The following is a 26734-nucleotide window of genomic DNA, read 5'->3' as shown; positions in this document are numbered from 1 at the left end:
ACAGATTTTTATGTTATTTTTCTTCAATTTTTAAAATTTCTTTATTTTTCTAGATAAATATATATATATATATATATATATATATATATATATAATATTTATTGATATGAAGTAAGCTTTATATTAATGTAAATTTTATTTTATAAAATTAATTTAGAAAGTTAGCATCATTTCTTTGTGTTTAGGATAATTATATAACGGGAGCTACTAAATATCGAGATAGAAAATCTGTGTGATAAAAAAATCATTCATCAAACATTCTTCAAGTTGTATCTATTAACGCTAATATTTCGATCGACAATATATTCAACAACTATCACAAGAATTTATATTAAATTTCATTGTACATATATCCATTTATATACAATTATATACACATATTCTTATCGAGACATTATCGGTTTATACTATCGATTTATATTTATTATTTGCTGAATTTGTTTGTGTTAAAAATATAACGAACATTCGAAACAATTCGCGAAAAAACTTGACAAGGTAATTAATAAAAGAATTTATATAATTCTAATATTTAATAACTGTAAAGAAACAATATTTTTAATCTTTTTATTCTTGAAGTACAAACATTAATAAAACTTTAATATATCGGCAAATTTTTAAAAAGAAATATGCGTTACGGTATAATTGAATAAAGTTAACTAACCTATCGTGAGAATGAATCAAATCGTTAGACAAAATTGTTTTAATAATTGCAAAGAGCTACACTTTCGTTTGTACCTGACAAAAGCTGTTATGAATTCTCATTGACTCTCGTTAACCTATTTTTGATTTTCCTTTTGACATGAGTATGTTTGATATACAAGATGCCTTAAAAAAAAATAAATATAAAATAGATTTTATGATATGAATAAAACTACATCACATTCAATTTATATCATTTAGAAATGATATATATCAAACCGGTATTAATAAGTAAACCAAAAACGAATGGCAATTTTTTGTTTAATTTTATATATTATGTAATTTATCATTAAAAGCCAGAAACAATCGCCTCAATGATATTCACTTAATTCTTTTCGTATGTTACACTTTATGAAGGATATTTCAATGTCCGAGAAAAGTGAGCATCATATACTAAATTTCAAATCTGACCGAAGTTCTGATAGTACTGTGAGAAATAAGCGAGAAGTCGATGAAGTTATACTCAGAAATATTACTATCATTCCAGAATTTATCGGTAAGTTGCAAAAAAATTAAACATTAATAACAAAATCTATGATAAAAAAGTGTAAATATAATTTAAATTCAAGAGAGAATGGCAATCAAATCTAAAAATATCTTCCAGTATTGAAAAGAATATAAATTCTAATTCTGCCCTAAAAAGAAACAGAAAAGCATAATATAAACATAACATTCTACATAAAAATTGTTATAATTTAAGGTAAAATCAATTTTATTAATATATTACTCTGTTTTAAAGCAGTCACAAATATTATACTTCTGACTTTTTAAGCTATAGGAATTTTTCGAAAAGTACTTGTCATTTTAGTAAAAATTATTTATTCGTTTTCGCCATGAATTAACGATTACTTTTCTAAATCTTAAATGACGCAAAAAATTCTTATATTATCTTTTTAAAGTTCAATACTAATTTCCATATTTTGTAGTGTATTTATTTCTTCTCTTTCCGTTATTTTCAGATTAAATTGTTCTTTCTGATTTACTGAGATAATCCACTTAATCTTATATATAACTGTGTTAATGTGTACGATCTTAAAATCTTTAGAAACCAGTTTGAGCAAGCCAATATCTCTCAGAGCATTTGTACAATTCGACAGTCAATTTACAGAAAAAGTTTTTGTGACACTGAGGTAAGAAATCTAAATTCTCAGTTTGTATTCTTCCATTATTCTTTCTTTTTCTTAAATTTATCGACATAAATAAAATCAAAATGATAATTCTCTCAAAATTTTGTTAAAATATAAAATGGTTCAAATTTTATTTCAATTTATTATTTTAATTTATTTTAATTTAATTTTAATTTAATTTAATTTATTTTCTAACGACATCTCGAACATTGAAAAAGATCTTGAAAAGATCGAAACGTACGTATGTATTATTTTCTGTTCACTCGAATCAATTTTTTCAGACATATTTTTTATATTTTTATATCTGACTGATTATTAATATATTATGTCTCTTACTCAGAGTCTTTATTATTATTTCGACTTTTTTACGCTCTTGCGCCACGTTCTTTTAGCCTTCCTTTTCATTTCGTTTTGCTAAAATTTTATGTTTTTACAGATGGAACCAACCAGAATTTGTCGATGAAATAATACAAGTGTATCAAGTGCAGTGTTTTTTCTTCGAGGATTTTAAAGAAACCTGCGATGATAAAAATATCACAGCTACAAAATTGGAGCACATTGTGCACAATCTAACATCTAACACAACATATTATTTTCGAGTACGTGCGCATACTAAAATTGTTGCTGGTCCTTACACGGATTTCATTAATGTGTCGACTACACATGAAAATCCAATACCTAAATTATTACTCACAACGGATCTAGATATGAAAATATTGGACGTGGATTTAAGAATTACTAATACCTTAATGTCAGGGTACACTGATAAAAAACAGTTATATTTATCATAAATTATTTTTAACACTAAGTATAAAATTAAAGTTATTATTATTATGCATATGTTTATTATTATCAACATTACAGCAGTAATAACTATAAAATTAGAAATTTTAATTATAACTTTTTACTGTACAATTATAATTGGTTCCTTTTTTTCAGATATGTAGAATATGTCGCTTATTCGATATAAGAACATAGAATTTATTGGAGTACCGAAAAAAACCTAATGACATTAAAGATTAATGAAAATAATATCACAAAAATAACTAGCTTCAAACTATATTTATATAATCTCTGCATTGACTGGTTAGCAAGGAATCTATATTTCACCTATCGACGATCAGCCTACAATTATATTGTAAAGTTCGACTTAACAATGTGGGAAAATGGCATAATTAAATTTGATGAGATTGTCAAATCATCAGACAGTATTTCCTTTTTAAGTATGTCACCGTCTATGGGGTACGTTTACTACCGTTCACCTGAAAAAATAATTTTCTATTAAAGATTTATGCATATTTGTAATTTTTCTATAATTTTACGTGATTTTACAAATAAGATCTTAAGTAAAAAAATAATAGGTTATAATATAATTATAAGAATTTCGAATTTTTACTACAAACAAATTTGTGTTTTCTGTTAAAATAATGTTTTATAATGAAAGTAAAAATGAGAGTAAAATTATTACATATTTTTTAGAATTTTATATTACGTATCATACAATCGGGCGAATAAAGAATATAAAAAATATAAAGAAATATAAAAATATAAAGAATATAAAAAAATATTATCCTGATAAAAAAATTGAGCAAATTGTTTCGATAAATACATCCTTGTGCCTATTTCATGATGAACATACATATGTTTATAAAATAATATTTGAAAACATAAATAATGAGGAGCCATTAATTTACTGGTTATTTTCTAGTTGCATATTTGTGACAGACACTAACGCTTCTATATGCAGTAAGATTTTACACAAGAAAAACATAAGTGATATCTCCAGGTTCATATCTATGACGATTGATAAAAAAAACATTTACATTTTAGCAAATAATTATTGGGGTGAATCTTCTCTTTATGTTTTGAAAAAGAAATATGCAAGTCTCAAGAGCGTAAATGCAGACAAATATGTTGAAAAGATAATATACCCAATTGAAAATAAGAAATTTTATAAAATTCACACCTTTGATCAATCTTTACAACCATATCCTCCAATGAGATGCCTGACACCTGACGAGAAAGTTTATAATTTTGAGAATGTGAATACAACAACAAACAGCATCATTGTGAATCTTCCGGAGCCGGTTGTAAAGAGTGGATGCAAAAAATATAATTTACCAACTACTATATATACTATCTCTGTAAGCTGTTTAGGCAACAATCTCAACAAGTCTGAGAAATTCAATGTGCTGCGATATGTGACGTGCGAGCGACATTACGAGATTCAAAACTTAACACCATTTACAGAGTACAACTTGAAGTTTACTTTAAGCAATTTTTACTTTGATCAATTATCAATAAATCCATTCGATTCGAATATGATATCAGTAAAAACAAATTCAAGCAAGCCTAATGCACCAGAAAACATAAGCGTTTTAGTTTTGACGCCTACTATAGCAGTAGTTCATTGGATGCCATCCAAGAAATTAAACTGCGCGGACCTGATCTACGAAGTGCATTGGAAGTCAGTTATATTAGTGAACGGCATGCAACAAAAGAGCAAACAATTTATTAATATGCCGAAACGTATGGCAGACGGCAGATTTTTCACAAAGATTAACTTGTCGCTACCAATACAAGATTACTTGATATACGTGCGTGTATATCCAAGTAATTTCAGCGATTTCTACAACGAGAGTTTAAACGAGATCGTTCACATATTCTCAGAACCAAACAATATTATTTTGAGCGAGATCAACATAAATAGCATGAACATTTCGTGGATCTCCAACATTAATCTGACGATCTCTTTTACACTAGAGTACAAAGATATTGCAGCAGAAAAGTGGCAAACAAAGAATTATTTTAAAATGAATTATAAAGATAAAGTAATATACTATGTCAAAAATTTACAATCGGGAACTTTATACAAGTTTCGCTTGAGATATCTTGAATATGAGGAAACTTTTATATGGCCGGCTGATGAAAGATTTACTTTTTCAACACGTGGTAGCAAACGTGGTAAGCAAATGAAAATACCTATACAGCACGATAAGATTGCGGATATATTGAAGAATAATTTCATTGAAACATTGCAATATTGTAAATCGAATGCGAAACTTTGCTGAGTTATTGTTATAAGATTGTGATAAAGTTAAAGTGTTCGCTTGTTGCAATGAAATATTTTAGCAATATTACAGTTTAATATACTGGAAAGAATGCAATGTTATTGCATCTATTTAATAACATTACGTATAAAATATTTTTTGTTTTTGATGGATGAATATCTTGGAAACATTTAATTAAATTAAAAAGCTTGATATAAATACTAGTTTATGATATCTAATATATTGCAAAATTATATTTAAACATAACATCATATAAAATAAAATGTTATATTTTTATACAAAATTGCTCTAAACTATTAGTTACGAATCACTTTTTTTATTTTAAATGTTCTATATACTCTTATAATGGGTATTTTATACACATTTATATATTAGTTATAGAATTAGTTATACATTCCTAATTACATTTTGATTTAAAAATTTTAAAATTTTAAAAATTCGTTATAATTACATATATTTGTTTATAAAAAGTACAAAAAAAATGCATAGAAAAATATAATGATAGATATAATAATATATATTCTTAATATAATAAAAAGATATGTTATCTTTGAAGATTAATATCGTATTCGTACATGAAGTGAAAATATATCATAAAATATATAGTAACATTGATATAAAATGTTATCTATATTTTAATAAAAAAATAGCAAGGCTTATCTGTAGCTTAAATTATATTTACTCGATATTATTTGTGTCAATAATTCATTTGACTTTTGCAAAAAAGTAAAATGCATCGCATATATACAGACATAAAAAAATATATTATTACATTATTTTTATAGATAAATTAAAGAGTGTTATAGTTTTAAAATGTTTTCAAAATATGAATATCATATTGCTAATATCTAATTCACATTTTGTTAAATTATATTTCTACAATGTTTTCGTAATGTTGCCTTGCAATTTGTAATATTGCAACATTGTTGCGAAGTAGTTGTGCTGCATAGATATTATAATATTGATAGATATTATAATATGTGCTGATATTTTTTGGATATGAATAGGAATCTAAAATTTAAAAAAATTAAATCTTATAATAAAGTTATAAGTAAAAATAAATTTGTAAAAATATACACACACGAAGATATTAAAATTATATTTTTGCTTAATCTAGATATTCCGAGCACTCCTGGAATAATAGGGAATAAATATTACTTATTATTGATGTTGGTTATAGTTCCTATAATCTGCATTTTCTACATTTATCGTTGTAAGTATATTTGATATAAATGTCAACTTGAATTGTAGATTATACATATATATCTGATATAATATCTAGAGATTTATTGAAAATAGTAATTTATTTATATAAAACTAAACGTATAAATTTTCTAAAATACAGTAAATTTTATAATACATATTATTACATAATTAAATCGAAATTTTATAATAGTGTATCGTCAACGCAGAGGTAATAATGAACAATTTATGTCTTCTACAATGACCGATGTAGAATTGGCGATTCTACCTGAAGTACCTTACCGGAACACTCAATTCAATATGATTTACAGTCCTATGGTACATTATAACCCGGATGAATGTGCGATAACTAAAATCGCACGAAATCAAATTACACTTACGAAACATTTTGGTAGCGGCGCATTCGGAATGGTAAAAATTAAGTTTTTCAAGCAATATTTTAAATTATTTTTTGGATTAACAGATACGTATTTTCTAATAAAGATATAAATCACATGAATTTTTTAAACAGATTATAAGTAATATAAAATTTACATGAGAAAACAAGCATGTACTTTATTATATACTTTTCATTGAATTATTTAATATAAAGTAAAATATAAAGTAAAATATAAAGTAAAATACTACTTGACATTAAATTATACATTTTTCAATAAAATACGAATGTAAATTTGTGTGAAATATTTTGCAGGTGTATCAAGGAAAGGTGAAGGATTTAAAAAAATCGGGCACAGAGATATCCGTTGCAATAAAAACGCTTCGAAAAGATGCTTCTTCCCATGAGAAAGAGAAATTGTTAAAGGAAGCCAAGCTTATGAGTCATTTTCAACACAAACATATATTAAGATTGTTGGCCGTTTGTTTAGATGGAGATTCTCCGTTACTAGTGTTGGAATTGATAGAAACTGGAGATCTGTTAAAATATTTGAGAGAATGTCGAAATTTGCAAGCGTCAGATTCGCTTGCTCTGCGTTTGCAAGATTTGCTCGCCATGTGCGAAGATGTTGCGCGAGGTTGTTGCTATTTGGAAGAGTTACGTTTCATACATAGAGATTTAGCGTGTCGCAATTGTTTAGTATCTTCGAGAAATCGAGAGAATCGTGTCATCAAAATTGGAGACTTTGGACTAGCTAGAGAGATCAAGAATGATTATTATCGCCTGGTATATATAATTATGGAAAAAAGTTAATAATTAAAAAATGAATTCTTCTAAAAATACTTTCTATTTTTTTATAATAGTATCATGTATTGTTTTTTTAAGTAATATAGAATATAAGTAGTTTTTATTTATATATACCCTGGTAGAAACTCGATCGGGCATTCTCTGTTCCCAACCAGAGCCCGGTCAGGAATAATCGGGCTATCCCGATTCGGCGAGCCCCGATCGGGAACCCGATTAACACAAGTCAGGCTATCCCGAGTTGAGAAGCCCGATCGGGAGCCCGAATAGCACAAATCAGGCGATCCTGAATTGATAAACCCGATCGGGAGCCCAGTCTGTATAAACCAGGTGAGTCGATCTGGTGTCTCAGCGGGAGAAATAATAATAGCGATAATAATGAATATATTAAAACATCAAAATCTATTGAGTTATAAAATATAGACAGATAACAGATCGATATAATGACGACAGACGACAGATAACAGATTGGTATATAAGTGTAGTTACGAATTCGTTTGTATACTTTATATATTTTTCTACATTCGTTTTACCAGCAACTTGATCATGACTTTTGGCCTGGGCCCGATTGAACTTGTGTGCTGGAATTTGATCGGGTTCTTGACTAGACACGATCGGCTTTTGAATCATGAAACGATAATAAATATTACGAAATAATTTTTTTAAAGACATACAGTTCTGAATGTAAGAATTATATTTATTTTTTATATTTTTACATATATATGTAAAAAATAAGAGATATAACATTATAAATTAAAGTTTTTTTTACACAAGTTTTATTTTTTTAACATATTTTTTTAACATATAATATTAAAGTTTTTAAAATTCTTAATAATAATTATTATTATTACTATAATCATATTTCTTATTATTAATATATTATTATATTAATTATTTGTCTCTTCATCATCGCTATTGGCATCATTGTTATTAGCATCATCGTTATCATTAGTTTGTTTTTGCCTTTTTTTACGGAAACCGTTCTTTAACCGGAAACCAATCTTTAGCATTACTTAAAACGTCACCAATTGCCTTGATAATTGAATTGCTCTTCGTTATATCTTTATAAATAATTCTCAAAGTATCTGAAAAGCATAGTAAATTGTTTACAGTTTTGTTTAAAGTTAAATTTGTAAATAAATAAGTTTAATAGAGTAAAAGTTGTTTTCAATAGTTTCAATTACTTTGTAAAATGGAACAAAATGGCATTTCTTTTATTAATGTTTTTCCAGGAACTTGTTTTTGTGCAGTAAGCTTCATTGCCAAATCTCTACTTAAACATTGTTTAATCATTCGCGTAGTTGATTTTCCGAGTCCTCCCGTTTGATCAACACCAAATTGCAGAAGATTACTCTGAAAATGGAATTATACATAGCAAATTTGTTTGTACAATATATTCGAGTTGGTTACACAATATTCACTTACGAACTGTTCTTGGCATCTTTTATCATTTGTCAATGCTTCATTGAGAGCTTCTAATTGTTCCAATGTTTGACATGGTCCTGTCTAAACTTAAATTATATTTTACGGTGAAAGCAAGTTCTGTCGTTCCATTTGCATGTAAATTATTACTTTGTTGGCGCAACAGCGTAACAACTTCTGCCAATTGATTATGGATTATTTTTAATGTGGACTCCATATCATCCACTTTTTGTTTAATTATCTTTATATCTGTATATTGTAAATATATTATATATTTTTATTAATATTATATATCTAATATTAATATGTCATGGAACACATTCTCTATAAGTTAAGATATCTATTTTAAAATATACCATTCTCCGGTAGAACTTTGTCCTTATATTCACAATTACTTGTGAATACGTCTAAAGTATGTGAGCGATTCAAATTTATATTCGCATTATCCGTTAATGATTGGAATAGAGATTCTTAAAAAATAAAAAATTAGTAAGGGATTATTTTAAAAAAACGAAAAAATGGAAACAATAAACATTAATTCACAATATGTTATCTTTTTATATACATACGTGATTTTTTAGGTGGTTGATCTTTTTTGTCAAATTCTTTGTGAATTTTATTCGGCCTAATATTTTCGACTTCGCTGTCATCCTCGCTAGAAATTACTTATAAAGAAAAAAAATCATTAAGCATGAAAAATTATTGAAACGATTAATTCGTATTTTATATCATTACTTAATTTTCTCTTGTATGGCTTTTTCTTTTCAGACATAATAGAAGTATGAGTCTTCATTTTTTTTGCGGAATTATTCAAAGACGTTTCTGCAAAAACACAAATCAAAAAATGCTTTAACGTGCAATTCCGTGTCAAAGAAAATAGATTTATTGATATAATTATAATCTATATACCCTGAATATTAGTTACTGATTTAGCCGCATTCATTAACATTGCAGTCTCAGTCATTTTTTTTTTAAGACATTTTATTTTAAAGTCCCTCTCGAAGCGTGCAGCCTGTTCTTCTGCTTCCATATTGGAATCAGATGTAAACGCATATTCTTTTTTCTGCAGAATATGCAATTTTTCTACTGCATCTGAATATGTCTCTAGATTATAAAATAATTTTTATTGTTTTATTTTTTGTCCAATAAAATATTTGATCGATTAGATTTCTAACTTATAACTGACCTGCAACGCCTTTTATGGAACAGGGACCAATTTTCAGGATATTCCGACCAATTTTCAGGAGCATCAGCATTGCATTTAGCCATTTGAATAATTAATTCAAAATCCTCTTCGTTATAAGGCGGTGCCATAAGTTTTGTTATCAGCTTTCCCTTTTTTTTATTGAAAGACACCCATTTGCTAAGAACAATATCTATTGATTTTTTTGATTTTGGACCACGTTTTGTAAATTCAATTATAAGAAATTTTTTATTTTTCTTATTATTGTCTTCGATTAACTAAAAAAAAGTAATTATTAAATATAATAATTAAAAACGTTTATAATTTAATAAAATATATTATTTATATAAGGTTATATTATGACTAATGTATTATGTCTAATGTACGTTATTCGCAGCTTAATAAAAAAGGAGTTAACACTACGTATCTACTATATTTGTATAATACTTACCAGATTTTGAGAATCACTCATTTTTATAATTGTTTTTTTCGTGACAAATTTTTTCCAGTACGTATTTTGATTAATTGTGATATTGAATTTCGTCGTGTAGCAACGGGATAACAAAAACTATCAATGACGGATCGATATAAGTGATGACAGACGACAGATTGATGTAAGTGTGGTTATATATACGAGCTTGAGCGCGTTATTTTATATACGTTTTTAACACGTTTGTTATTCCGTAAGATTTCACTAAATCTAAGTTTTTAATTGTTACGCGTAAATTTGTATGTGAAAGTGTAAAAGTAAAATGAATCATAAAAAGAATAAGAGTTTAACCTTAAATCGCCTTAGGTTACGGAAATATCGTGCTGTGATGAAATTAAAAAAAGAAAATCCTTCAAAATCAGAATATTGCAGTGAAAATCAACAGTCGTGCTCTCGCAGTAACATTTCCATTGAAAGCACTATTGACAATTTTGATTTACAGGCGAATAGCAAGTCAGAATTTGAGACTGTTGTAAGAGAAAAAAGTTATACGTCAAGTACGGAATCTTCCGATTATCTGGAAGAAAATGAAATTGAAGAAGAAGTAAATTATAAATCTGATACGGATCAATCTTCCAATTATTTTGAAGAAAATGAAATTGAAGAAGGAATAGATGATGACAAAGATAAAGAAAGGGATGACAAAGAACAAGACATTGATGTTGAAAATTTAAGAAAATGGGCATTAAAAAATAAAATTAATCATACTGCTCTGACGGAACTACTATTAATATTGAAAGAAAGTTGGAAACCAAATTTGCCAAAATCAGCCAAAACATTTTTAAGTACGACAAATGCGAAATATAATATTCAGAAAATAGAAGATGCAGATGGCTCAATTGGAGAATTTGTATATATTGGGATTGCTCAAGGTTTACAAAAATGCGTAAATGTTGATATAACTGACGAAAAAAAATTAGATTTTTTTGTAAACATTGACGGAGTTCAACTTTTCAAATCTAGCACGAAATGCTTTTGGCCCATCTTAGGTATGATACATTCGGCTCGTATACTTTATGAACCTTTTGTAATTGCTATATATTCGGGTAATTGTAAACCGAAACAATCTCATGAGTATTTACGTGAATTTGTCGCCGAGCTAAATAGAATGCAAGAAGATGATATTATCATATCCGGAATACGTTTGAAATTATGTTTTAAAGGTTTTATTTGCGATACATTAGCTCGAGCATATATAAAATCAACAGTGAGCCATACAGCATTCAAGGCAAGTGAACGTTGCAATATCACGGGTGTAAAAGTTGAACGAACAACAGTTTATTTACAATCCAACTGTGATCTGCGATCTGATGAATCGTTTAGAAACTTTGAAGATCCCGATCATCATTTAGGCGCATCACCATTATTATTAATAAAGCCACCTATAAATATGATTTCATCGTTTATATTAGATTATATGCATCTTGGATTTCTCGGAGTAATGAAAAAATTAATAGAATTATTCTTTGACAAATTAAGTCACTCAAGCAAAAATGAAATTTCTCGACGCCTACAATATCTAAAGCAACAAATACCTGATGAGTTTCCCAGAAAGTGTCGACCATTAACAGATTTGCCCCGCTACAAAGCTACAGAATATAAATTAATTGCACTTTATCTCGGGAGCATCATATTCAAGAAAATTTTAAATGAACAAATGTACAATCATTTTATATTATTTTGCAGGCTCGCGATTATTATGGTCAAACGAAACAGCATTTACTCACACAGAAATAGCTAAAGAATATCTCAAGCAGTTTGTTATTCAATTATCATCTCTATACGGACGTAAAGCTGTAGTACTGAATATGCATCAATTAATCCATGTATCTGAAGATGTTCTGAATACAGGTTGCAGTTTAAGTGAGATTACAGCTTTCCCGTTTGAAAATTATTTGGGCAAAATAAAGTCTTTGATTCGTTCACCAAATCGGCCGTTGGCTCAATTTTGTAGACGACTTCACGAGCAGTCATATGTTATAAAAGCAATTCCTTTGACAAATACATTCAAAATTATAAAAATGAAAAATAATGAAATTATCAAATTACAATACAAATAATCATTATTGTCAATAAAACCACCAAATAATTTCGTCATTCTGCAAGATAACAGAATAGTGGAAATACGCCGAATCATTTATCATGAACCAATAATGACTGAAGGTTGTGTTTGGAATGTAAAAAAACCGATATTTACTGTTCCAATTAATTCATCGGCTTTAAGGATGTGGGAGATGCATAATCATGCATCATCGTCTGTTCAAATTTCCATTAATGAAATTGCCAACAAAGCTATAAAGTTATGTCTGAACTTTCAATCAGAAGGAAGATTTCGAGTTTTTGTTATCCCATTGCTACACGAATAAATTCAATATCACAATTAATCAAGATACGAAAAAATAATTATAAAATGAGTGATTCTCAAAATCCGGTACGTTATTACACATAGATATTACATAGTGTCAAATCTTTTTTTATTAAGCTGTGAATAACGGTTTACATTAGTCATATAATTTTATATAATTTTATATAAATAACACATTTCTTAAAGTTATAAACGTTTTTAATTATTTTATTTATATTTAATAATTGCTTTTTTTTAATTAATCAAAAACAACAATAATAAGAAAGATTTCTTATAATTGAATTTAGGAACCGTGGTCTAAAATCACAATCAATAGATATTCAATACATGTTCTCAACAAATGGGTGTCTTTCAATAATCAAAAAAAGGAAAGTTTATGACAAAATTTATGATCGCCTTAATATATAACGAAGAAATTTTGAATTAATCATTCAAAGGGCTAAATGCTGATGCTCCTGAAAGTTGGTCGGAATATCCCTGTTCCATAAAAGTTGCAGGTCAATTATAAATTAGAAATCTAATTGGTCAAATATTTTATTGAACAAAAAATAAAACAATAAAAATTTTATTTTATAATCTAGAAACATATTCAGATGCAATGGAAAAGTTACATATTCTGCAGAAAAAAAACATGCGTCTGATATGAAAGCAGAAGAACAGAAGCAGAAGAAGACAACACGCTTTGAAAGAGACTTTAAAATAAAATGTCTTTCAAAAAAATGAGATTGTAATATTACTGCTGGATACGGTCAAATCATTTAATATTTATGGTATGTATAGATGTAGATTATAATTATGTCAGTTTATTTCCTTTGACACAAAATCGTCATTTGTTAAAGTATTTTTTAATTTGTGTTTTTGTAGAAACGTTTTTAAGTAACTTGACAAAAAAACTGTAGATTCATTCTCATACTCCTATAATTTCTGAAAATAAAGGGCTACAAAAAAAAAGATTATATATAAAATACGAATTAATCGTTTCAACAATTTTTGATACTTTAAGATTTTTTTTCTTTATAAATAATTTTTAGTGAGGATGACTGCAAAATCGAAAATATTAGGCTGAATAAAATGAACAAAGAATTTAGTAAAAAAAAATTAACCACCTAAAAAATCACGTGTGTATATATGAAAAGATAACATTTTTCAGTGGATTTATGTTTATTATTTCCATTTTTTCTTTTTTTTTTTTATAATCTCATACTAATTTTTTATTTTTTACCAAAGAATCTCTATTCCAATCGTTAATGTGAATATAAATTTGGATCGCTCAGATGCTTTGGACGTATTCATAAATAATAGTAAATACAAAGACAAAGTTCTACCAGATAATATATAGTATATTTTAAAATAGATATACTTATAGAAGTATAGTCTTAGTATAATAAGATATAACTTATAGAAGATGTTTCACGTAATAATATTAGACACTCTATATAATATTAATTAAAATATATATATATTTATAAATTACAGATCTAAAAATACTTAAATAAAAAGTGGATGACATGGATTCCACATTAAAAGTATATAATCCATAATCAGTTGACAGACGTTGTGATGATGCTCCAACAAAACAATAATTTACAAGCAAAAAGAATGACAGAACTTATTGCTGTCATATAGTAAAATATAATTCAACTTTACCATATGTTAAATATTGAAACAATTAAAAGCTCTCAATAAAACATTGACAAATAATGAAAGATGCCAGGAATAGTTTGTAAGCAAACATTGTTTAACAAACTCGAACGGATTGTGCAAACAAATTTTCCATGTATAATTTCATTTTCAGAGTTATCTTCTGCAACTTTTGGTGTTGATCAGACGGGAGAATCCGGAAAATCAATTACGCGAATGGTTAAACAATATTTAAGTAGAGATTTAGCCATGAAGCTTACTGCATAAAAACAAGTTCCTGAAAAAACCTTAATAAAAGGATTGCTGTTTTGTTTCATTTTAATATTATATATATGTTAAAAGTACAAAAAATAAATATAATTCATACATTCAAAATTGTATGTCTTTAAAAAAATTATTTCGCAATTTATTATCGTTTCGTGATTCAAAGCCCGATCGAATCTAGTCAAGAACCCGGTCAGGTTCAAGCACAGAAGCACAATCAGGCCCCGGTCAAAAACACCGATCAGGTTCCTAATTAGGAACCGCAGTCGGGGCCCGACTGGGCTCTCCAGTTAGGAACCCAACTTGGCAAATCATTACATCCCTGGCCGGGTCCACACCGGGCTTGTTGGCTAGGGCCCGATTTCAAATCGGGAAAAGCAACCAGGAACCCGGTCAGGGCCCGATTTCAATTTCTACCAGAGTAGCAAGAGATAAATTAACGTTTTCGATTTTGCACACATTCTAGAAATGAACAACTTAAATCAGAAAATTAAATTTTTGTTTAAATCATGTTTTAGAAAGGAGAAGGTTTGCTTCCTATTCGATGGATGGCACCCGAATCTTTGATAATGGGAATATTTACTTCTCAAAGTGATGTTTGGTCATTTGGGGTATTAATGTGGGAAATTACATCGTTGGGTGAGCAACCTTATAGTGCCAAGACTAATGAAGAAGTGATAAATTATGTACGTGCTGGAGGCAGGTTGCCGATGACTCTTAACTGTCCGTCAACATTGTACCAGATGATGCTAAGTTGCTGGAGTGCAGCGTATGCTAGACCAAATTTCGAATTTTGTCTGAAAAATATTATAGCATTAGAAAAGAACGTAGAGGATGCCTTACTGAGTCCGGTCGATACTATTTAGCCGATATACTTAAATTAATGTTTATTTTATTTTCCAAACGACTCAATAAATCTTAATGTAGAAAAAATATTTCTAAGATATTTCTAAATTGATTCTGATCTGATTATTTTTAGGTTTAATCTTAATGTTACATATATCAATGAAAATTAAAGAAATTTTGTAATCTTACTTTTTATACAATTTTGATTATTATTAAAAAATATCCGTTTTCATGATTGTACAAAATCAAATAATATAATGATATATCTAATTTGTTTTTTTGAATAATCGAAGCAAAATTTAATGATTGTGATTATATGTATATGTATAAACAAAATTTTTTTGTACATGGGAATATAATTAATTTTCGACATTATATATGACCGATAATTACAAACTGATGTAAAATTATGAGTGAAAGAGAAAACGCGAATAATATCCTCTATAATTAGTTGTGAATATATAAATATAATAATATAATTATTTTTGAGTTTATAACAGTTATCATAATATAATAATATAATTATTTTTGATTTTATAACAGTTATCATGAATGAACTTTTTGCATCATTCGTGATAAGTATATACATATATTACATCTTTTTATTTAATTACTCACTATATATTCAAATTATATTGATGATTACAAAAGCATGCAGTCGTACGTTTTCGCAACATGCACAACTTTAAGTCTAGTTGCTTGACTGCCCACCATCAAGCGCATGCTTTACTGGGCTCACAGAATAAGATTAGAATGCGAATTCGGCGAAGAGTAAAAAAAAAGGGAAATCAACTTTTATCATTCTGTTATAGTAAACAGTTGCGAAATTTAATAATATAGATCAAATATATTTAATAATATAGATTATAATAATATATAGAAATTTAATGATATAGATACAATACATTTAATAATATATAGAGAATATAATATATAGGGAATGTGTGTTCTCTACATAGTTTATCCGTTATTTAACATAGATTATAACAAATTATTAATTTAGATTATTACACTTTATTTAATTATATTTAATAGTATATATTAACATATATTAATGATGTAAATAAAATTTAACAAACAAATTTAAACAAAAAAATTATAATAAAAAATGAAAAATAATAATGAAATTATAATAAAAAATATTTTTGGTCCTTAAATATTATATAATAAATTATAATAATTGTTCAATATAACCACCATTTTCTTCTAAACATAGAGCAATTCTGCGCATGAAATTTTCTCTCACTCGTCTTAGCATGAGAGGTGTAATCTATGCACACACATTACGAATCCTGTTTTTAAGAATTTCTGCATTTTCCGGCAGGGTTTAGTAAACTTTATTTTTTAAGAAGCCCCACATGAAAAAGTCCATAGGTGTGAGATCCGGAGACCGTGGTGGCCATTCCTGAGGACCATGAAGTCCGATCCATCTCCCAGGAAATTTTTGATTTAAGATGATTCTTGCCAAAATAGAAGTGTAAGCGGGATGTCCATCTTGTTGAAGTATTATGTCTAGACTTCTAGACTATTAACTAGTGGCACATCTTCAAGATGTTCATCAAGCCAATGGAGTAAAAAATTTGTAAATAATAATCTGCATTGTCTTAAATAAATTCGGGACCGATAATGTGATCCCCTACTATTCCTAGTCACACATTTATAGCCCATCTGCCTTGAATGTTTACTTCCTTCATACAATGTGGATTATGCTGCGCATAATGATGCTCATTATGTCTGTTTATGCATCCGTCACTTTTAAAAATTGCCTCGTCACTCTAGAGAATATTTTTCAAAAATATACGTTAAAATAACATATAAAAATAACGTTTCCGACATCATTGAAATTCACCTGCGTAAATCGAGTTTAAAGTATTAGTATAAAGTTGACGACTAATATCAATTGACAACAAAACGTCTGATAGGTTGCAACAAAAAAATAGAAAATAAATTTTTAAATATCACTATACTAATATAAATATACTTTTAAATATAACTATACTAATATAACTATACTTACCTGTTCAATAACCCATTCACAAAAATTTATTTGTCGTAGCATATCACGAGGTACGAGCTCGTGTGTTGTATGCCGTTTAAATGGATGCCAACCCAGGGAATATTTAATAATTTTATGAACAGTAACCTGATTCATGTTCAAATGCGGTAGCTGCTCTTGTGCTTATATGAGGATTTGTTATAACAGCCTCTTGTACAGCATCAATTATTTCTTGTAGAACATGAATAAGCCTGGTGGATTTATAAAATTGTCCATTTCTTTTTAATCTTTCACACTCACACAATCGGTGAAAGAAACTATGGTCCACTTGTCGTCTGTCCGGAAATCTTTGAGCGTAAAGTGCAACTGTTTGCCTTTGATTTTTTCGACACTCGCCATAAATAAGGATCATGTCCGTTAATTCTTCGTATGAATAATTATTTCCTTCCATCGTAATCTCTTACGTGATTTTTTCCGCCAACAAAATTGTTTGAGTATCCAGGTGCATTTCTGTTTTTATAGTTTCTTGATCATCTCTTGTTTGTTGATTTGAACATGACCCATGTTACCATTCAAAAAATTATTAAACATTCCTTGGGGGAGGGAAGGTTGGCAGCCTTTTAAATAGCATACAATAAAAGCTCATATTTGGTGATATGCCACGACGTTTAAATTTTCTTGATTAATATCTTAAAGTTATTTATTGACGACAATTACGTGTCATAAAACATTGTGTTTCGTCATCTATTGACGTAATTAAAGGTTAACTATCCATTTAATATCAATGCTGTCTAGTTGCAATGCAGCGGAAATTAAATCAAACTTTAAATTTTATCTCGAAAATATTGTAGGTCTAAGAAGTGACGTAAAAGAGATGATATATTGAATCCAATAAATATTATTATTATATGTATTATCTAACTGATAGAAATAACTTATTGTTAATTATTGAAAAAAATTGTAAATCAATATGCATGTATTAATACTCGAATGTTTGTTTTCTTACGATACTTATTAGATATTCGACATGTGTGTGTACTTTTGTATTTTATATATTATATAAGATCTGCACACTTTTTAATATTAACCATTTTGTAAATTCGTAAATGTTAACACACAATTGTAATTTTCTTTTCAAAATTTTTTATATTATGTATTGGAGCTTTTTCCTATTTCAAACTGTACATATAAATCTTTGTACATACATATATCATTGCTGTGGAGGGAATAAATTTTTATAAATTTATAAAATATTTGAAAATACGTCTATTATTATGCATGAATTTAAAAAAGAGGCCATTATATAAATACTTGTTTAATTATTCTTAGTTATTCTTGACACGCAACATTATTCTTAATTATTCTTAGCAGAATGTTTCTTTAAAAATATAAAAATAGTTTTGAAAATAAAAATGTTGTATATCATTTAATATATGAATGGACTGAATAAGTCACAAAAGGAGACCGGAGCATTAGAAAATCACTTTTTTGAAAAAAGTCATTGATTTATAACGGGGAAAGAGAGAATTTGATTGGATAAACTAATGCACACTGGTACATATAAAAATTATCATATATAAAATTACAATAATATTATTAAAATAATAAATTAATTAATATTATTAGTTTTTTATATTATATATTATATTAAATATTATGTTAAGTTAATATTAAGTAAAATTATATTATATACGTTATTATAAGTTTATTCGATGCAAATAACGATAATAATATCTCGTACAATTATTTTATTTATGTTAGTTATTTATGTGCTCTATTGAAAATTTGTATTTATTTATATTAGAAGATTTATATTAAAAACGCTATGTATTGATTCAAACTGCATTATATGAATGTCATAGAAAACGTATAAATCACTTGTTTAAATCGATTATTATATTTTCTTATAATCAGAATATCATTTTATATGGTAAAGGTTCCTTTTATGCCAAAGAGAAGTTACTCAGAAATAAAATAATATAAAAAGTTAATAATAAAATTTATTAAACAATTATATATACATATAATTATTTTTATTTATACATTGAATTATTTTGTTTTATACATGTATAACTTTTTTGTCAAATAATTTTTAAAGATTTTAATTCTCTTTGAAATAACGCGAGTATCTCCGTGGAAAAAAATAAATTACAAACGGAATGCAGCTAATAAGACGTCATGGCAACACATGATCAGATTGATCATTCGAAGTCAGTTAGTATTGTGATCGCCAGCCAAACACATTACCGCGTTACTTATCGTTTGATTCAAACTGCATCAAATGAATATCATAAAAAATTGTGTACGAATAGTGGATTTTAAAAAGTATACGTAGTAACACAATTGTATATAGTAACAAAATCGTACGAACAATTTGTCATAATTACATATTTAAAACTAAAGATATAATAAATATTCAAGTGAATTCGATTACACGCTGTGTGTACTTGAATATGACTGAAAATGTTACAACGTCTATAATTCTATAACTTCTCTGATCGTTTGTGATTTGATTGTGGTTATTTTTTTATTGATGTTTTTCTACTATAATATTAATAAAAAAAAGCTGATAATTCCTTTGTTCGCTATACAATCAAATGATCATTTTGCATTGCCATTTGTTCTCCTAAAAAAATTATTTATTTGCTAAGAATTCCATAATTTAATCATAAGGTATATATTGTGATCGCGACCATAAAGAAAAATCTAAAAACATAATATTAGAAGATAATAACTTACGAATCGTTAAAACTGAGTTTTAAAGAATTTATCGAAAATAAATTTATATATATTTGAATTAATATCAATTCGATTAACACATCAGAATTAGTAGAGTGAGATAAACAATTAACTGAGAATTCAACGGGAATGGTTGAACAGGGAACTGATTGAGTGCAAACGTTTACAAAAAATGCAAATCATGTTTACAAAACAATTTTTTGTGTTTTATTGAAAGATTTAGTATTGACAAAGGCAACTATCACGCCGAAGGATTATACCACTTTAAACATCCTGCAGAAAGAAAATGTTTCCATGTGTCCGGAATTAAATTTCACGCAGGTAAGATATATTTTCGTTTGACTAAGAAACAATTGAATGTTATTGCAGTTAGTAGTATAACTATTAATATGGCTGAAAATGTTACAACATAACTAAACATGAATGAAAATAAATTATATATTCTACCTATAATAAGCTAAGATGAAATAAAATAATTCAATATGAAAGAATAAAGTATGTACGATGTTGTAAAAAAAGATGGTTAAAGTTTCGAAATTTTGTTTAAAAATGAATGTTATATAGTATATTAGATTTAATTGAAACGGTATTTTAAAATTTGACTGTATTATTTTATCTCTCTCTCTCTCTCTCCTTCTCTTTATATATATATATATATATATAATAATTATTTCTAAAAATAACAATTATTAAAATTAATGAAGTTTTGTGTCTACTATCTGCTACATAAATATATACATACAATGGCGCTTCAACAAATTTTTATGTTATTTTTCTTCAATTTTTAAAATTTCTTTATTTTTTCCTAGATATATATATATATAATATATATATATATATATATATATAATATTTATTGATTAAAGCTTTATATTAATGTAGATTTTATTTTATAAAATTAATTTAGAAAATTAGCATCATTTCTTTGTGTTTAGGATAATTATATAACGGGACAGAGCTACTAAATATCGAGATAGAAAATCTGTCTGATAAAAAAAGCATTCATCAAAGTTCTTCAAGTTGTATCTATTAACACTAATATTTCGATAGACAATATATTTAACAACTTTAGTTGTATCTATTCTTCAAGTTGTATCTATTAACGCTAATATTTCGATAGACAATATATCTAACATCTATCGCCAGAATTTATATTAATTTTCATTGTACATATATCCTTTTATATACAATTATATACACATATTCTTATCGAGACATTATCGGTTTATACTATTATATTATATTATTTGCTGAATTTGTTTGTGTTAAAAATATAACGAACATTCGAAACAATTCGCGAAAAAACTTGACAAGGTAATAAATAAAAAATTTATATAATTCTATGACTAATAACTGTAAAGAAACAATATTTTTCAATCTTTTTATTCTTGAAGTACAAACATTAATAAAACTTTAGTAATATCGGCAAATTAAAAAAAAAAAGTATTAGTTAATTGAATAGAGTTAACTAACCTATCGTGAGAAAGAATCAAATCGTTAGACAAAATTGTTTTAATGATTGCAAAGAGCTACACTTTTGTTTGTACTTGACAAAAGCTGTTATGAATCCTCATTGACTCTCGTTAACCTATTGATTGATTTTCTTTTTGACATGAGTTATGTTTGATATGCAAGATGCCTTAAAAAATAAATAAAAAATAGATTTCATGAATAAAACTACATCACATTCAATTTATATCATTTAGGAATGGTATATATAAAACCGGTATTATTAAGCAAACCAAAAACGAATGACAATTTTTTGTTTAATTTTATATATTATATAATTTATCATTAAAAGCCAGAAACAATCGCCTCAATGATATTCACTTAATTCTTTTCGTATGTTACACTTTATGAAGGATATTTCAATGTCCGAGAAAAGTGATCATCATATACTAAATTTCAAATCTGACCGGAGTTATTCTGATAGTATGACTGTGAGAAATAAACGAGAAGTCGATGAAGTTATACTTGGAAATATTACTATCATTCCAGAATTTATCGGTAAGTTGCAAAAAAATAAAACATTAATAACAAAATCTATGATAAAAAAGTGTAAATATAATTTAAATTCAAGAGAGAATGGCAATCAAATCTAAAAATATCTTCCAGTATTGAAAAGAATATAAATTCTAATTCTGCCCTAAAAAAAAAACAGAAAAGCATAATATAAACATAACATTGTACATAAAAATTGTTATAATTTAAGGTAAAATCAATTTTATTAATATATTACTCTGTTTTAAAGCAGTCGCAAATATTATACTTCTGACTTCTTAAGCTATAGGAATTTTTCGAAAAGTACTTGTCATTTTAGTAAAAATTATTTATTCGTTTTTGCAATGAATTAACGATTACTTTTCTAAATCTTAAATGACGCAAAAAATTCTTATGTTATTTTTTTAAAGATCAATACTGTGCTAATTTCCATTTTGTAGTTTACATTTATTTTTTCTCTTTCCTTTATTTTCAGATTAAATTGTTCTTTCTGATTTACTGAGATAATCCACTTAATCTTATATATAACTGTGTTAATGTGTACGATCTTAAAATCTTTAGAAAGCAGTTTGAGCAAGCCAATATCTCTCAGAGCATTTGTACAATTTGACAGTCAATTTACAGAAAAAGTAAACGACATTTTTGTGACATTGAGGTAGGAAATCTAAATTCTCAGTTTGTATTCTTTCATTTTTCTTTCTTTTTCTTAAATTCAACGACATAAATATATCAAAATGATTATTCTGTTATAATTTTGTTAAAATATAAAATGGTTCAAATTTAATTTTAATTTATTATTTTAATTTATTTTAATTTAATTTTAATTTAATTTAATTTATTTTCTAACGACATCTCGAACATTGAAAAGGATCTTGAAAAGATCGAAACCTACGTATGTATTATTTTCTGTTCACTCGAATAAATTTTTTCAGACATATTTTTTATATTTTTATATTTGACTGATTATTAATATATTATGTCTCTTACTTAGAGTCTTATATATATATATAATATATTATGTCTCTTACTTAGAGTCTTATATATCTTATATATTAATATATTATGTCTCTTACTTAGAGTCTTTATTATTATTTCGATTTTTTTATTTTATTATATCGTCTTTATTATTATTTCGCTCTAACATCTTGCGCCACGTTCTTTTAGCCTTCCTTTTTATTTCGTTTTGCTAAAATTTTATGTTTTTACAGATGGAACCAACCATAATTTGCCGATGAAATAATACAAATGTACCAAGTGCAGTGTTCTTTCTTCGAGGACTTTAAAGAAACCTGCGACGATAAAAAATATCACAGCTACAAAATTGGAGCACACGGCAAATATTATACTTTTGATTTCTTAAGCTATAGTAATTTATCGAAAAATACTTGGCATCTTATTAAAAGTTATTTATTCATTTTTGTCATCTATTAACAATAACTTTTCTAAATCTTAAATTATTATATTATTTTTTTAAAACTCAATACTGTGCTAATTTTCATATTTTGTAGAGTACATTTATATTTTCTCTTTCCTCTATTTTTACATTGAATTTTCTTTCTAATATACTGAGATAATCCACTAAATTTTATATATAATTATGTTTTATATATAAATATGTACGATCTCAAAATCTCTAGAAGGCGGTTTGAACAAGCCAACATCTCTCAGAGCATTTGTACAATTCGACAGTCAATTCACAGAAAAAGTAAACGACATTTTTGTGACATTGAGGTAAAGAATCTAAATTCTCAGTTTGTATCTTCCATTTTTGTCTCTTTTTCTTAAATTCAACGACATATACACATAAAAACGTTAAATCTGTTATAATTTTACTAAATATAAAAAGATTGAAATGTTATTCTTTTACAGATGGAACCAACCTAACTTTACTGATGAAATAATACAAGGGTACCAAGTGCAGTGATCTTTCTTCGAGGATTTTAAAGAAACCTGCGACGATAAAAATATCACAACTACAAAATTGGAGCACACGATGCACAACCTAACATCTAACATGACATATTATTTTCGAGTACGTGTGCATACTAAAATTGTTGCTGGTCCTTACACGGATTTAATCAATGTGTCGACTACACATGAAAATTCAATACCTATATTATTACATATAACGTATGATGATATCAAAATATGGGACTTGGATTTAAACATTATTAATATCGTAAATTTTAAAATGTATGTAATTTTACAAAGTATACTAATAAAATAAATGTTGCTAATTATCATAAATCATTTATAATTATAAAGTTAAAGTTATTATTATTATGCACAAGTTTATTATTATCAACATTATAGTAGTCATAATTATGAAATTAGAAATTTCGACTATAATTTTTTTACCATACAATTCTAGTTCCTTTTTTTTCAGACCAGTAGTAAGTCATATACTCCATTCATCAAGAGTATATGTCACTTATTTGATACAAGACCATAGAATTTATTGGATTGACAGAAATGATCTAAAGACATGGAAGATTAATGAAAATAATATCACAAAAATAGCTAGCTTTGATAATAATCTAGAGAATCTCTGCATTGACTGGGTAGCAAGAAATCTATATTTCACCTATAATGATTTCATCTACTCTTATATTATGAAGTTCGACTTAACAATGTGGGAAAATGGCATAATTAAATTTGATGAGATTATCAAATCGCAAAATGATATTCTCCATTTAAGTGTATCACCGTCTATGGGGTACGTTTAGTACCGTTCACCTGAGAAAATAATTTTTCATTAAAGATTTATACAAATTTGTAATTTTTCTATAATTTTACATGATTTTATAATTAAAATCATGGTAAATATTCGGAAAACGGTATACCTCACCGATTTCATCGCTCTTTGGATATGTTGTAAAGAAAGTTGTTCTGAGTAAATCCCCGCAAAAACCAAGTCCGGGACGACATTAGTTTAGGAGATATAACAAGTTTAAGTTTCAAAATTTTAATGCTTCTCATCGCAAGAAACTGTCTATTATACGATTCTATTGAGGAATGTAAACATGTTTACGTTCTCAAAAACACGTGCTAAATTTTTCAATGGAACTAAAGGAAAACATTTTTCAATGGAACCGCCAATGGACCTCGTTTCGTACCGAAAGCAGAGAGTCGTGGGGATGAATCTCGCTTCGCGTGGAAAGTACAGTTATAGACCTCGCTTCGTACCGAAAGCAGGGGGTGGTGGGAATGAATCTCGCTTCGCGTGGAAAGTACAGAATGTTAGCATGTGCCTATGAAAAAATAAACATGTTTACATTCTTGAATAGAGTCGTATAATGGTGAGATATTGCGGCAAGAAGCATTAAAATTTTGAAACTTTAACTTGTTATATTTCCTAAACCAATGCCGTTCCTTAATTAATTAATAACCGTTCCGGACTTAATTTTGGCGGAGATTTACTCAAAATAACCTCTACAACATATAATCCTCTACAACATATCCAAAAAGCAATGAAATCGATGAGGTGTACCGTTTTCCGAATAATTACCAAAATCATAAGTAAAAATTATAATAAGTTGTTATATAATTATAAGAATTTCGAATTTTTACTACATATAAGTTTCTGTTTTAAAATAATGTTAAGCAATTTTGTGTTAAAATAATGTTTTATAATGAGTAAAATAGTTACATATTTTTTAGAATGTTATACAGATTATACGGAATAAAAGGATACAATAATAGGAGAATGACAGAATATAGTATGGTAAAATATCATCTCGATGGAGAAATCGAGCAATCTGTTAAGATAAATACATCCCTTTGCCTATTTTCTATCGATTCTTTTTATGATCTAAAAATTGATGACATGAATAATGAGGAGCTGTTAATTTACCGGTTAAGTGCGGATTATACAGGGTGAGGCAAAAGTATGGAAACCCCTAAATTTTTCGAAAACTATGCATTTTAGAAACAAATGTTTCAGACAGAGGTTGTAAGGTTTCAAGTAATGCATTACGTAGCAATATCAGTGTAACCTTGAATAGCACCGTCAAGGTCACATAAAAATCACTTTGAATTTTTTAAATGGAATCCCCTACTTTTTATTATATATTCTTGTAGCTTGTTTTAAGAGCTTTCCAAAACACTATAATAAAGTATTTTTTCAGTGAGTAACTTTTCAAGTTATAAGGCTCGAAATAATTTCTTAATTTTACATAAACCATAAAATATCTAGTAAACCATTCATTTTTCGATTATCTTACCTTCATACTTTTATGTACAAAATAATGAGAGGAATCAATTGGTGTAAAGAAAACACATAGTTGTTTCTAAGAAAAAATATGTAATTTGCAATTAACAATTCCATATTTTTTCTTAAAAACAACTGTATGTTTTCTTTACACCAATTGATTCCTCTCATTATTTTGTACATAAAAGTATGAAGGTAAGATAATCGAAAAATGAATGGTTTACTAGATATTTTATGGTTTATGTAAAATTAAGAAATTATTTCGAGCCTTATAACTTGAAAAGTTACTCACTGAAA

The 26734-nt window shown here is 27.0% G+C and overlaps 3 protein-coding genes across 8 annotated transcripts in view; all 3 read left to right on the top strand.

Annotated features, from left to right (window-relative positions):
- The window catches only part of LOC112639592 (proto-oncogene tyrosine-protein kinase ROS-like), an 85848-nt gene extending 83052 nt beyond the window's left edge, over window positions 1–2796 (top strand). Inside the window, exons 2-3 of the mRNA XM_025414132.1 lie at window positions 2263–2583; window positions 2766–2796. Coding sequence (XP_025269917.1) covers window positions 2263–2583; window positions 2766–2796 — 352 coding nt within the window. The remainder of the gene's footprint in view (window positions 1–2262; window positions 2584–2765) is intronic.
- A 186-nt stretch (window positions 2797–2982) lies between these two features.
- Window positions 2983–15541, top strand: LOC112639591 (protein sevenless-like). The gene is made up of 6 exons (XM_025414128.1): window positions 2983–3034; window positions 3657–4790; window positions 6015–6110; window positions 6294–6511; window positions 6792–7262; window positions 15164–15541. Exons 1-6 carry the CDS (start codon window positions 2983–2985, stop codon window positions 15509–15511), a joined length of 2319 nt encoding a protein of 772 aa, XP_025269913.1. The 3' UTR covers window positions 15512–15541.
- A 4593-nt stretch (window positions 15542–20134) lies between these two features.
- Window positions 20135–26114, top strand: LOC112639570. Of its 6 annotated transcripts, XM_025414009.1 has the most exons (6): window positions 20135–20547; window positions 22089–22233; window positions 22703–22882; window positions 24097–24420; window positions 24614–24943; window positions 25888–26114. In XM_025414009.1, the coding sequence occupies exons 4-6, from the start codon at window positions 24221–24223 to the stop codon at window positions 26105–26107; spliced, it is 750 nt and encodes a 249-aa protein (XP_025269794.1). In that variant the 5' UTR covers window positions 20135–20547; window positions 22089–22233; window positions 22703–22882; window positions 24097–24220; the 3' UTR covers window positions 26108–26114. The 6 variants fall into 6 exon arrangements, 3 of the variants coding, with proteins under 3 accessions (XP_025269794.1, XP_025269813.1, XP_025269802.1); XM_025414028.1 differs by lacking the exons at window positions 24097–24420; window positions 24614–24943; window positions 25888–26114 and adding exons at window positions 23436–23560; window positions 23865–23926 and having other exon boundaries at window positions 22789–22882; XM_025414017.1 differs by lacking the exons at window positions 24097–24420; window positions 24614–24943; window positions 25888–26114 and adding exons at window positions 23436–23593; window positions 23865–23926 and having other exon boundaries at window positions 22789–22882.
- Window positions 26115–26734: the final 620 nt, after the last annotated feature.

The sequence above is a fragment of the Camponotus floridanus genome, unplaced genomic scaffold (genome assembly GCF_003227725.1).
Source record: "Camponotus floridanus strain SB8 unplaced genomic scaffold, Cflo_v7.5 scaffold110, whole genome shotgun sequence".
Classification (NCBI taxonomy): domain Eukaryota; kingdom Metazoa; phylum Arthropoda; class Insecta; order Hymenoptera; family Formicidae; genus Camponotus; species Camponotus floridanus.
Note: the sequence above shows the minus strand (reverse complement) of the source record. Positions and strands in the feature narration are given on the sequence as shown.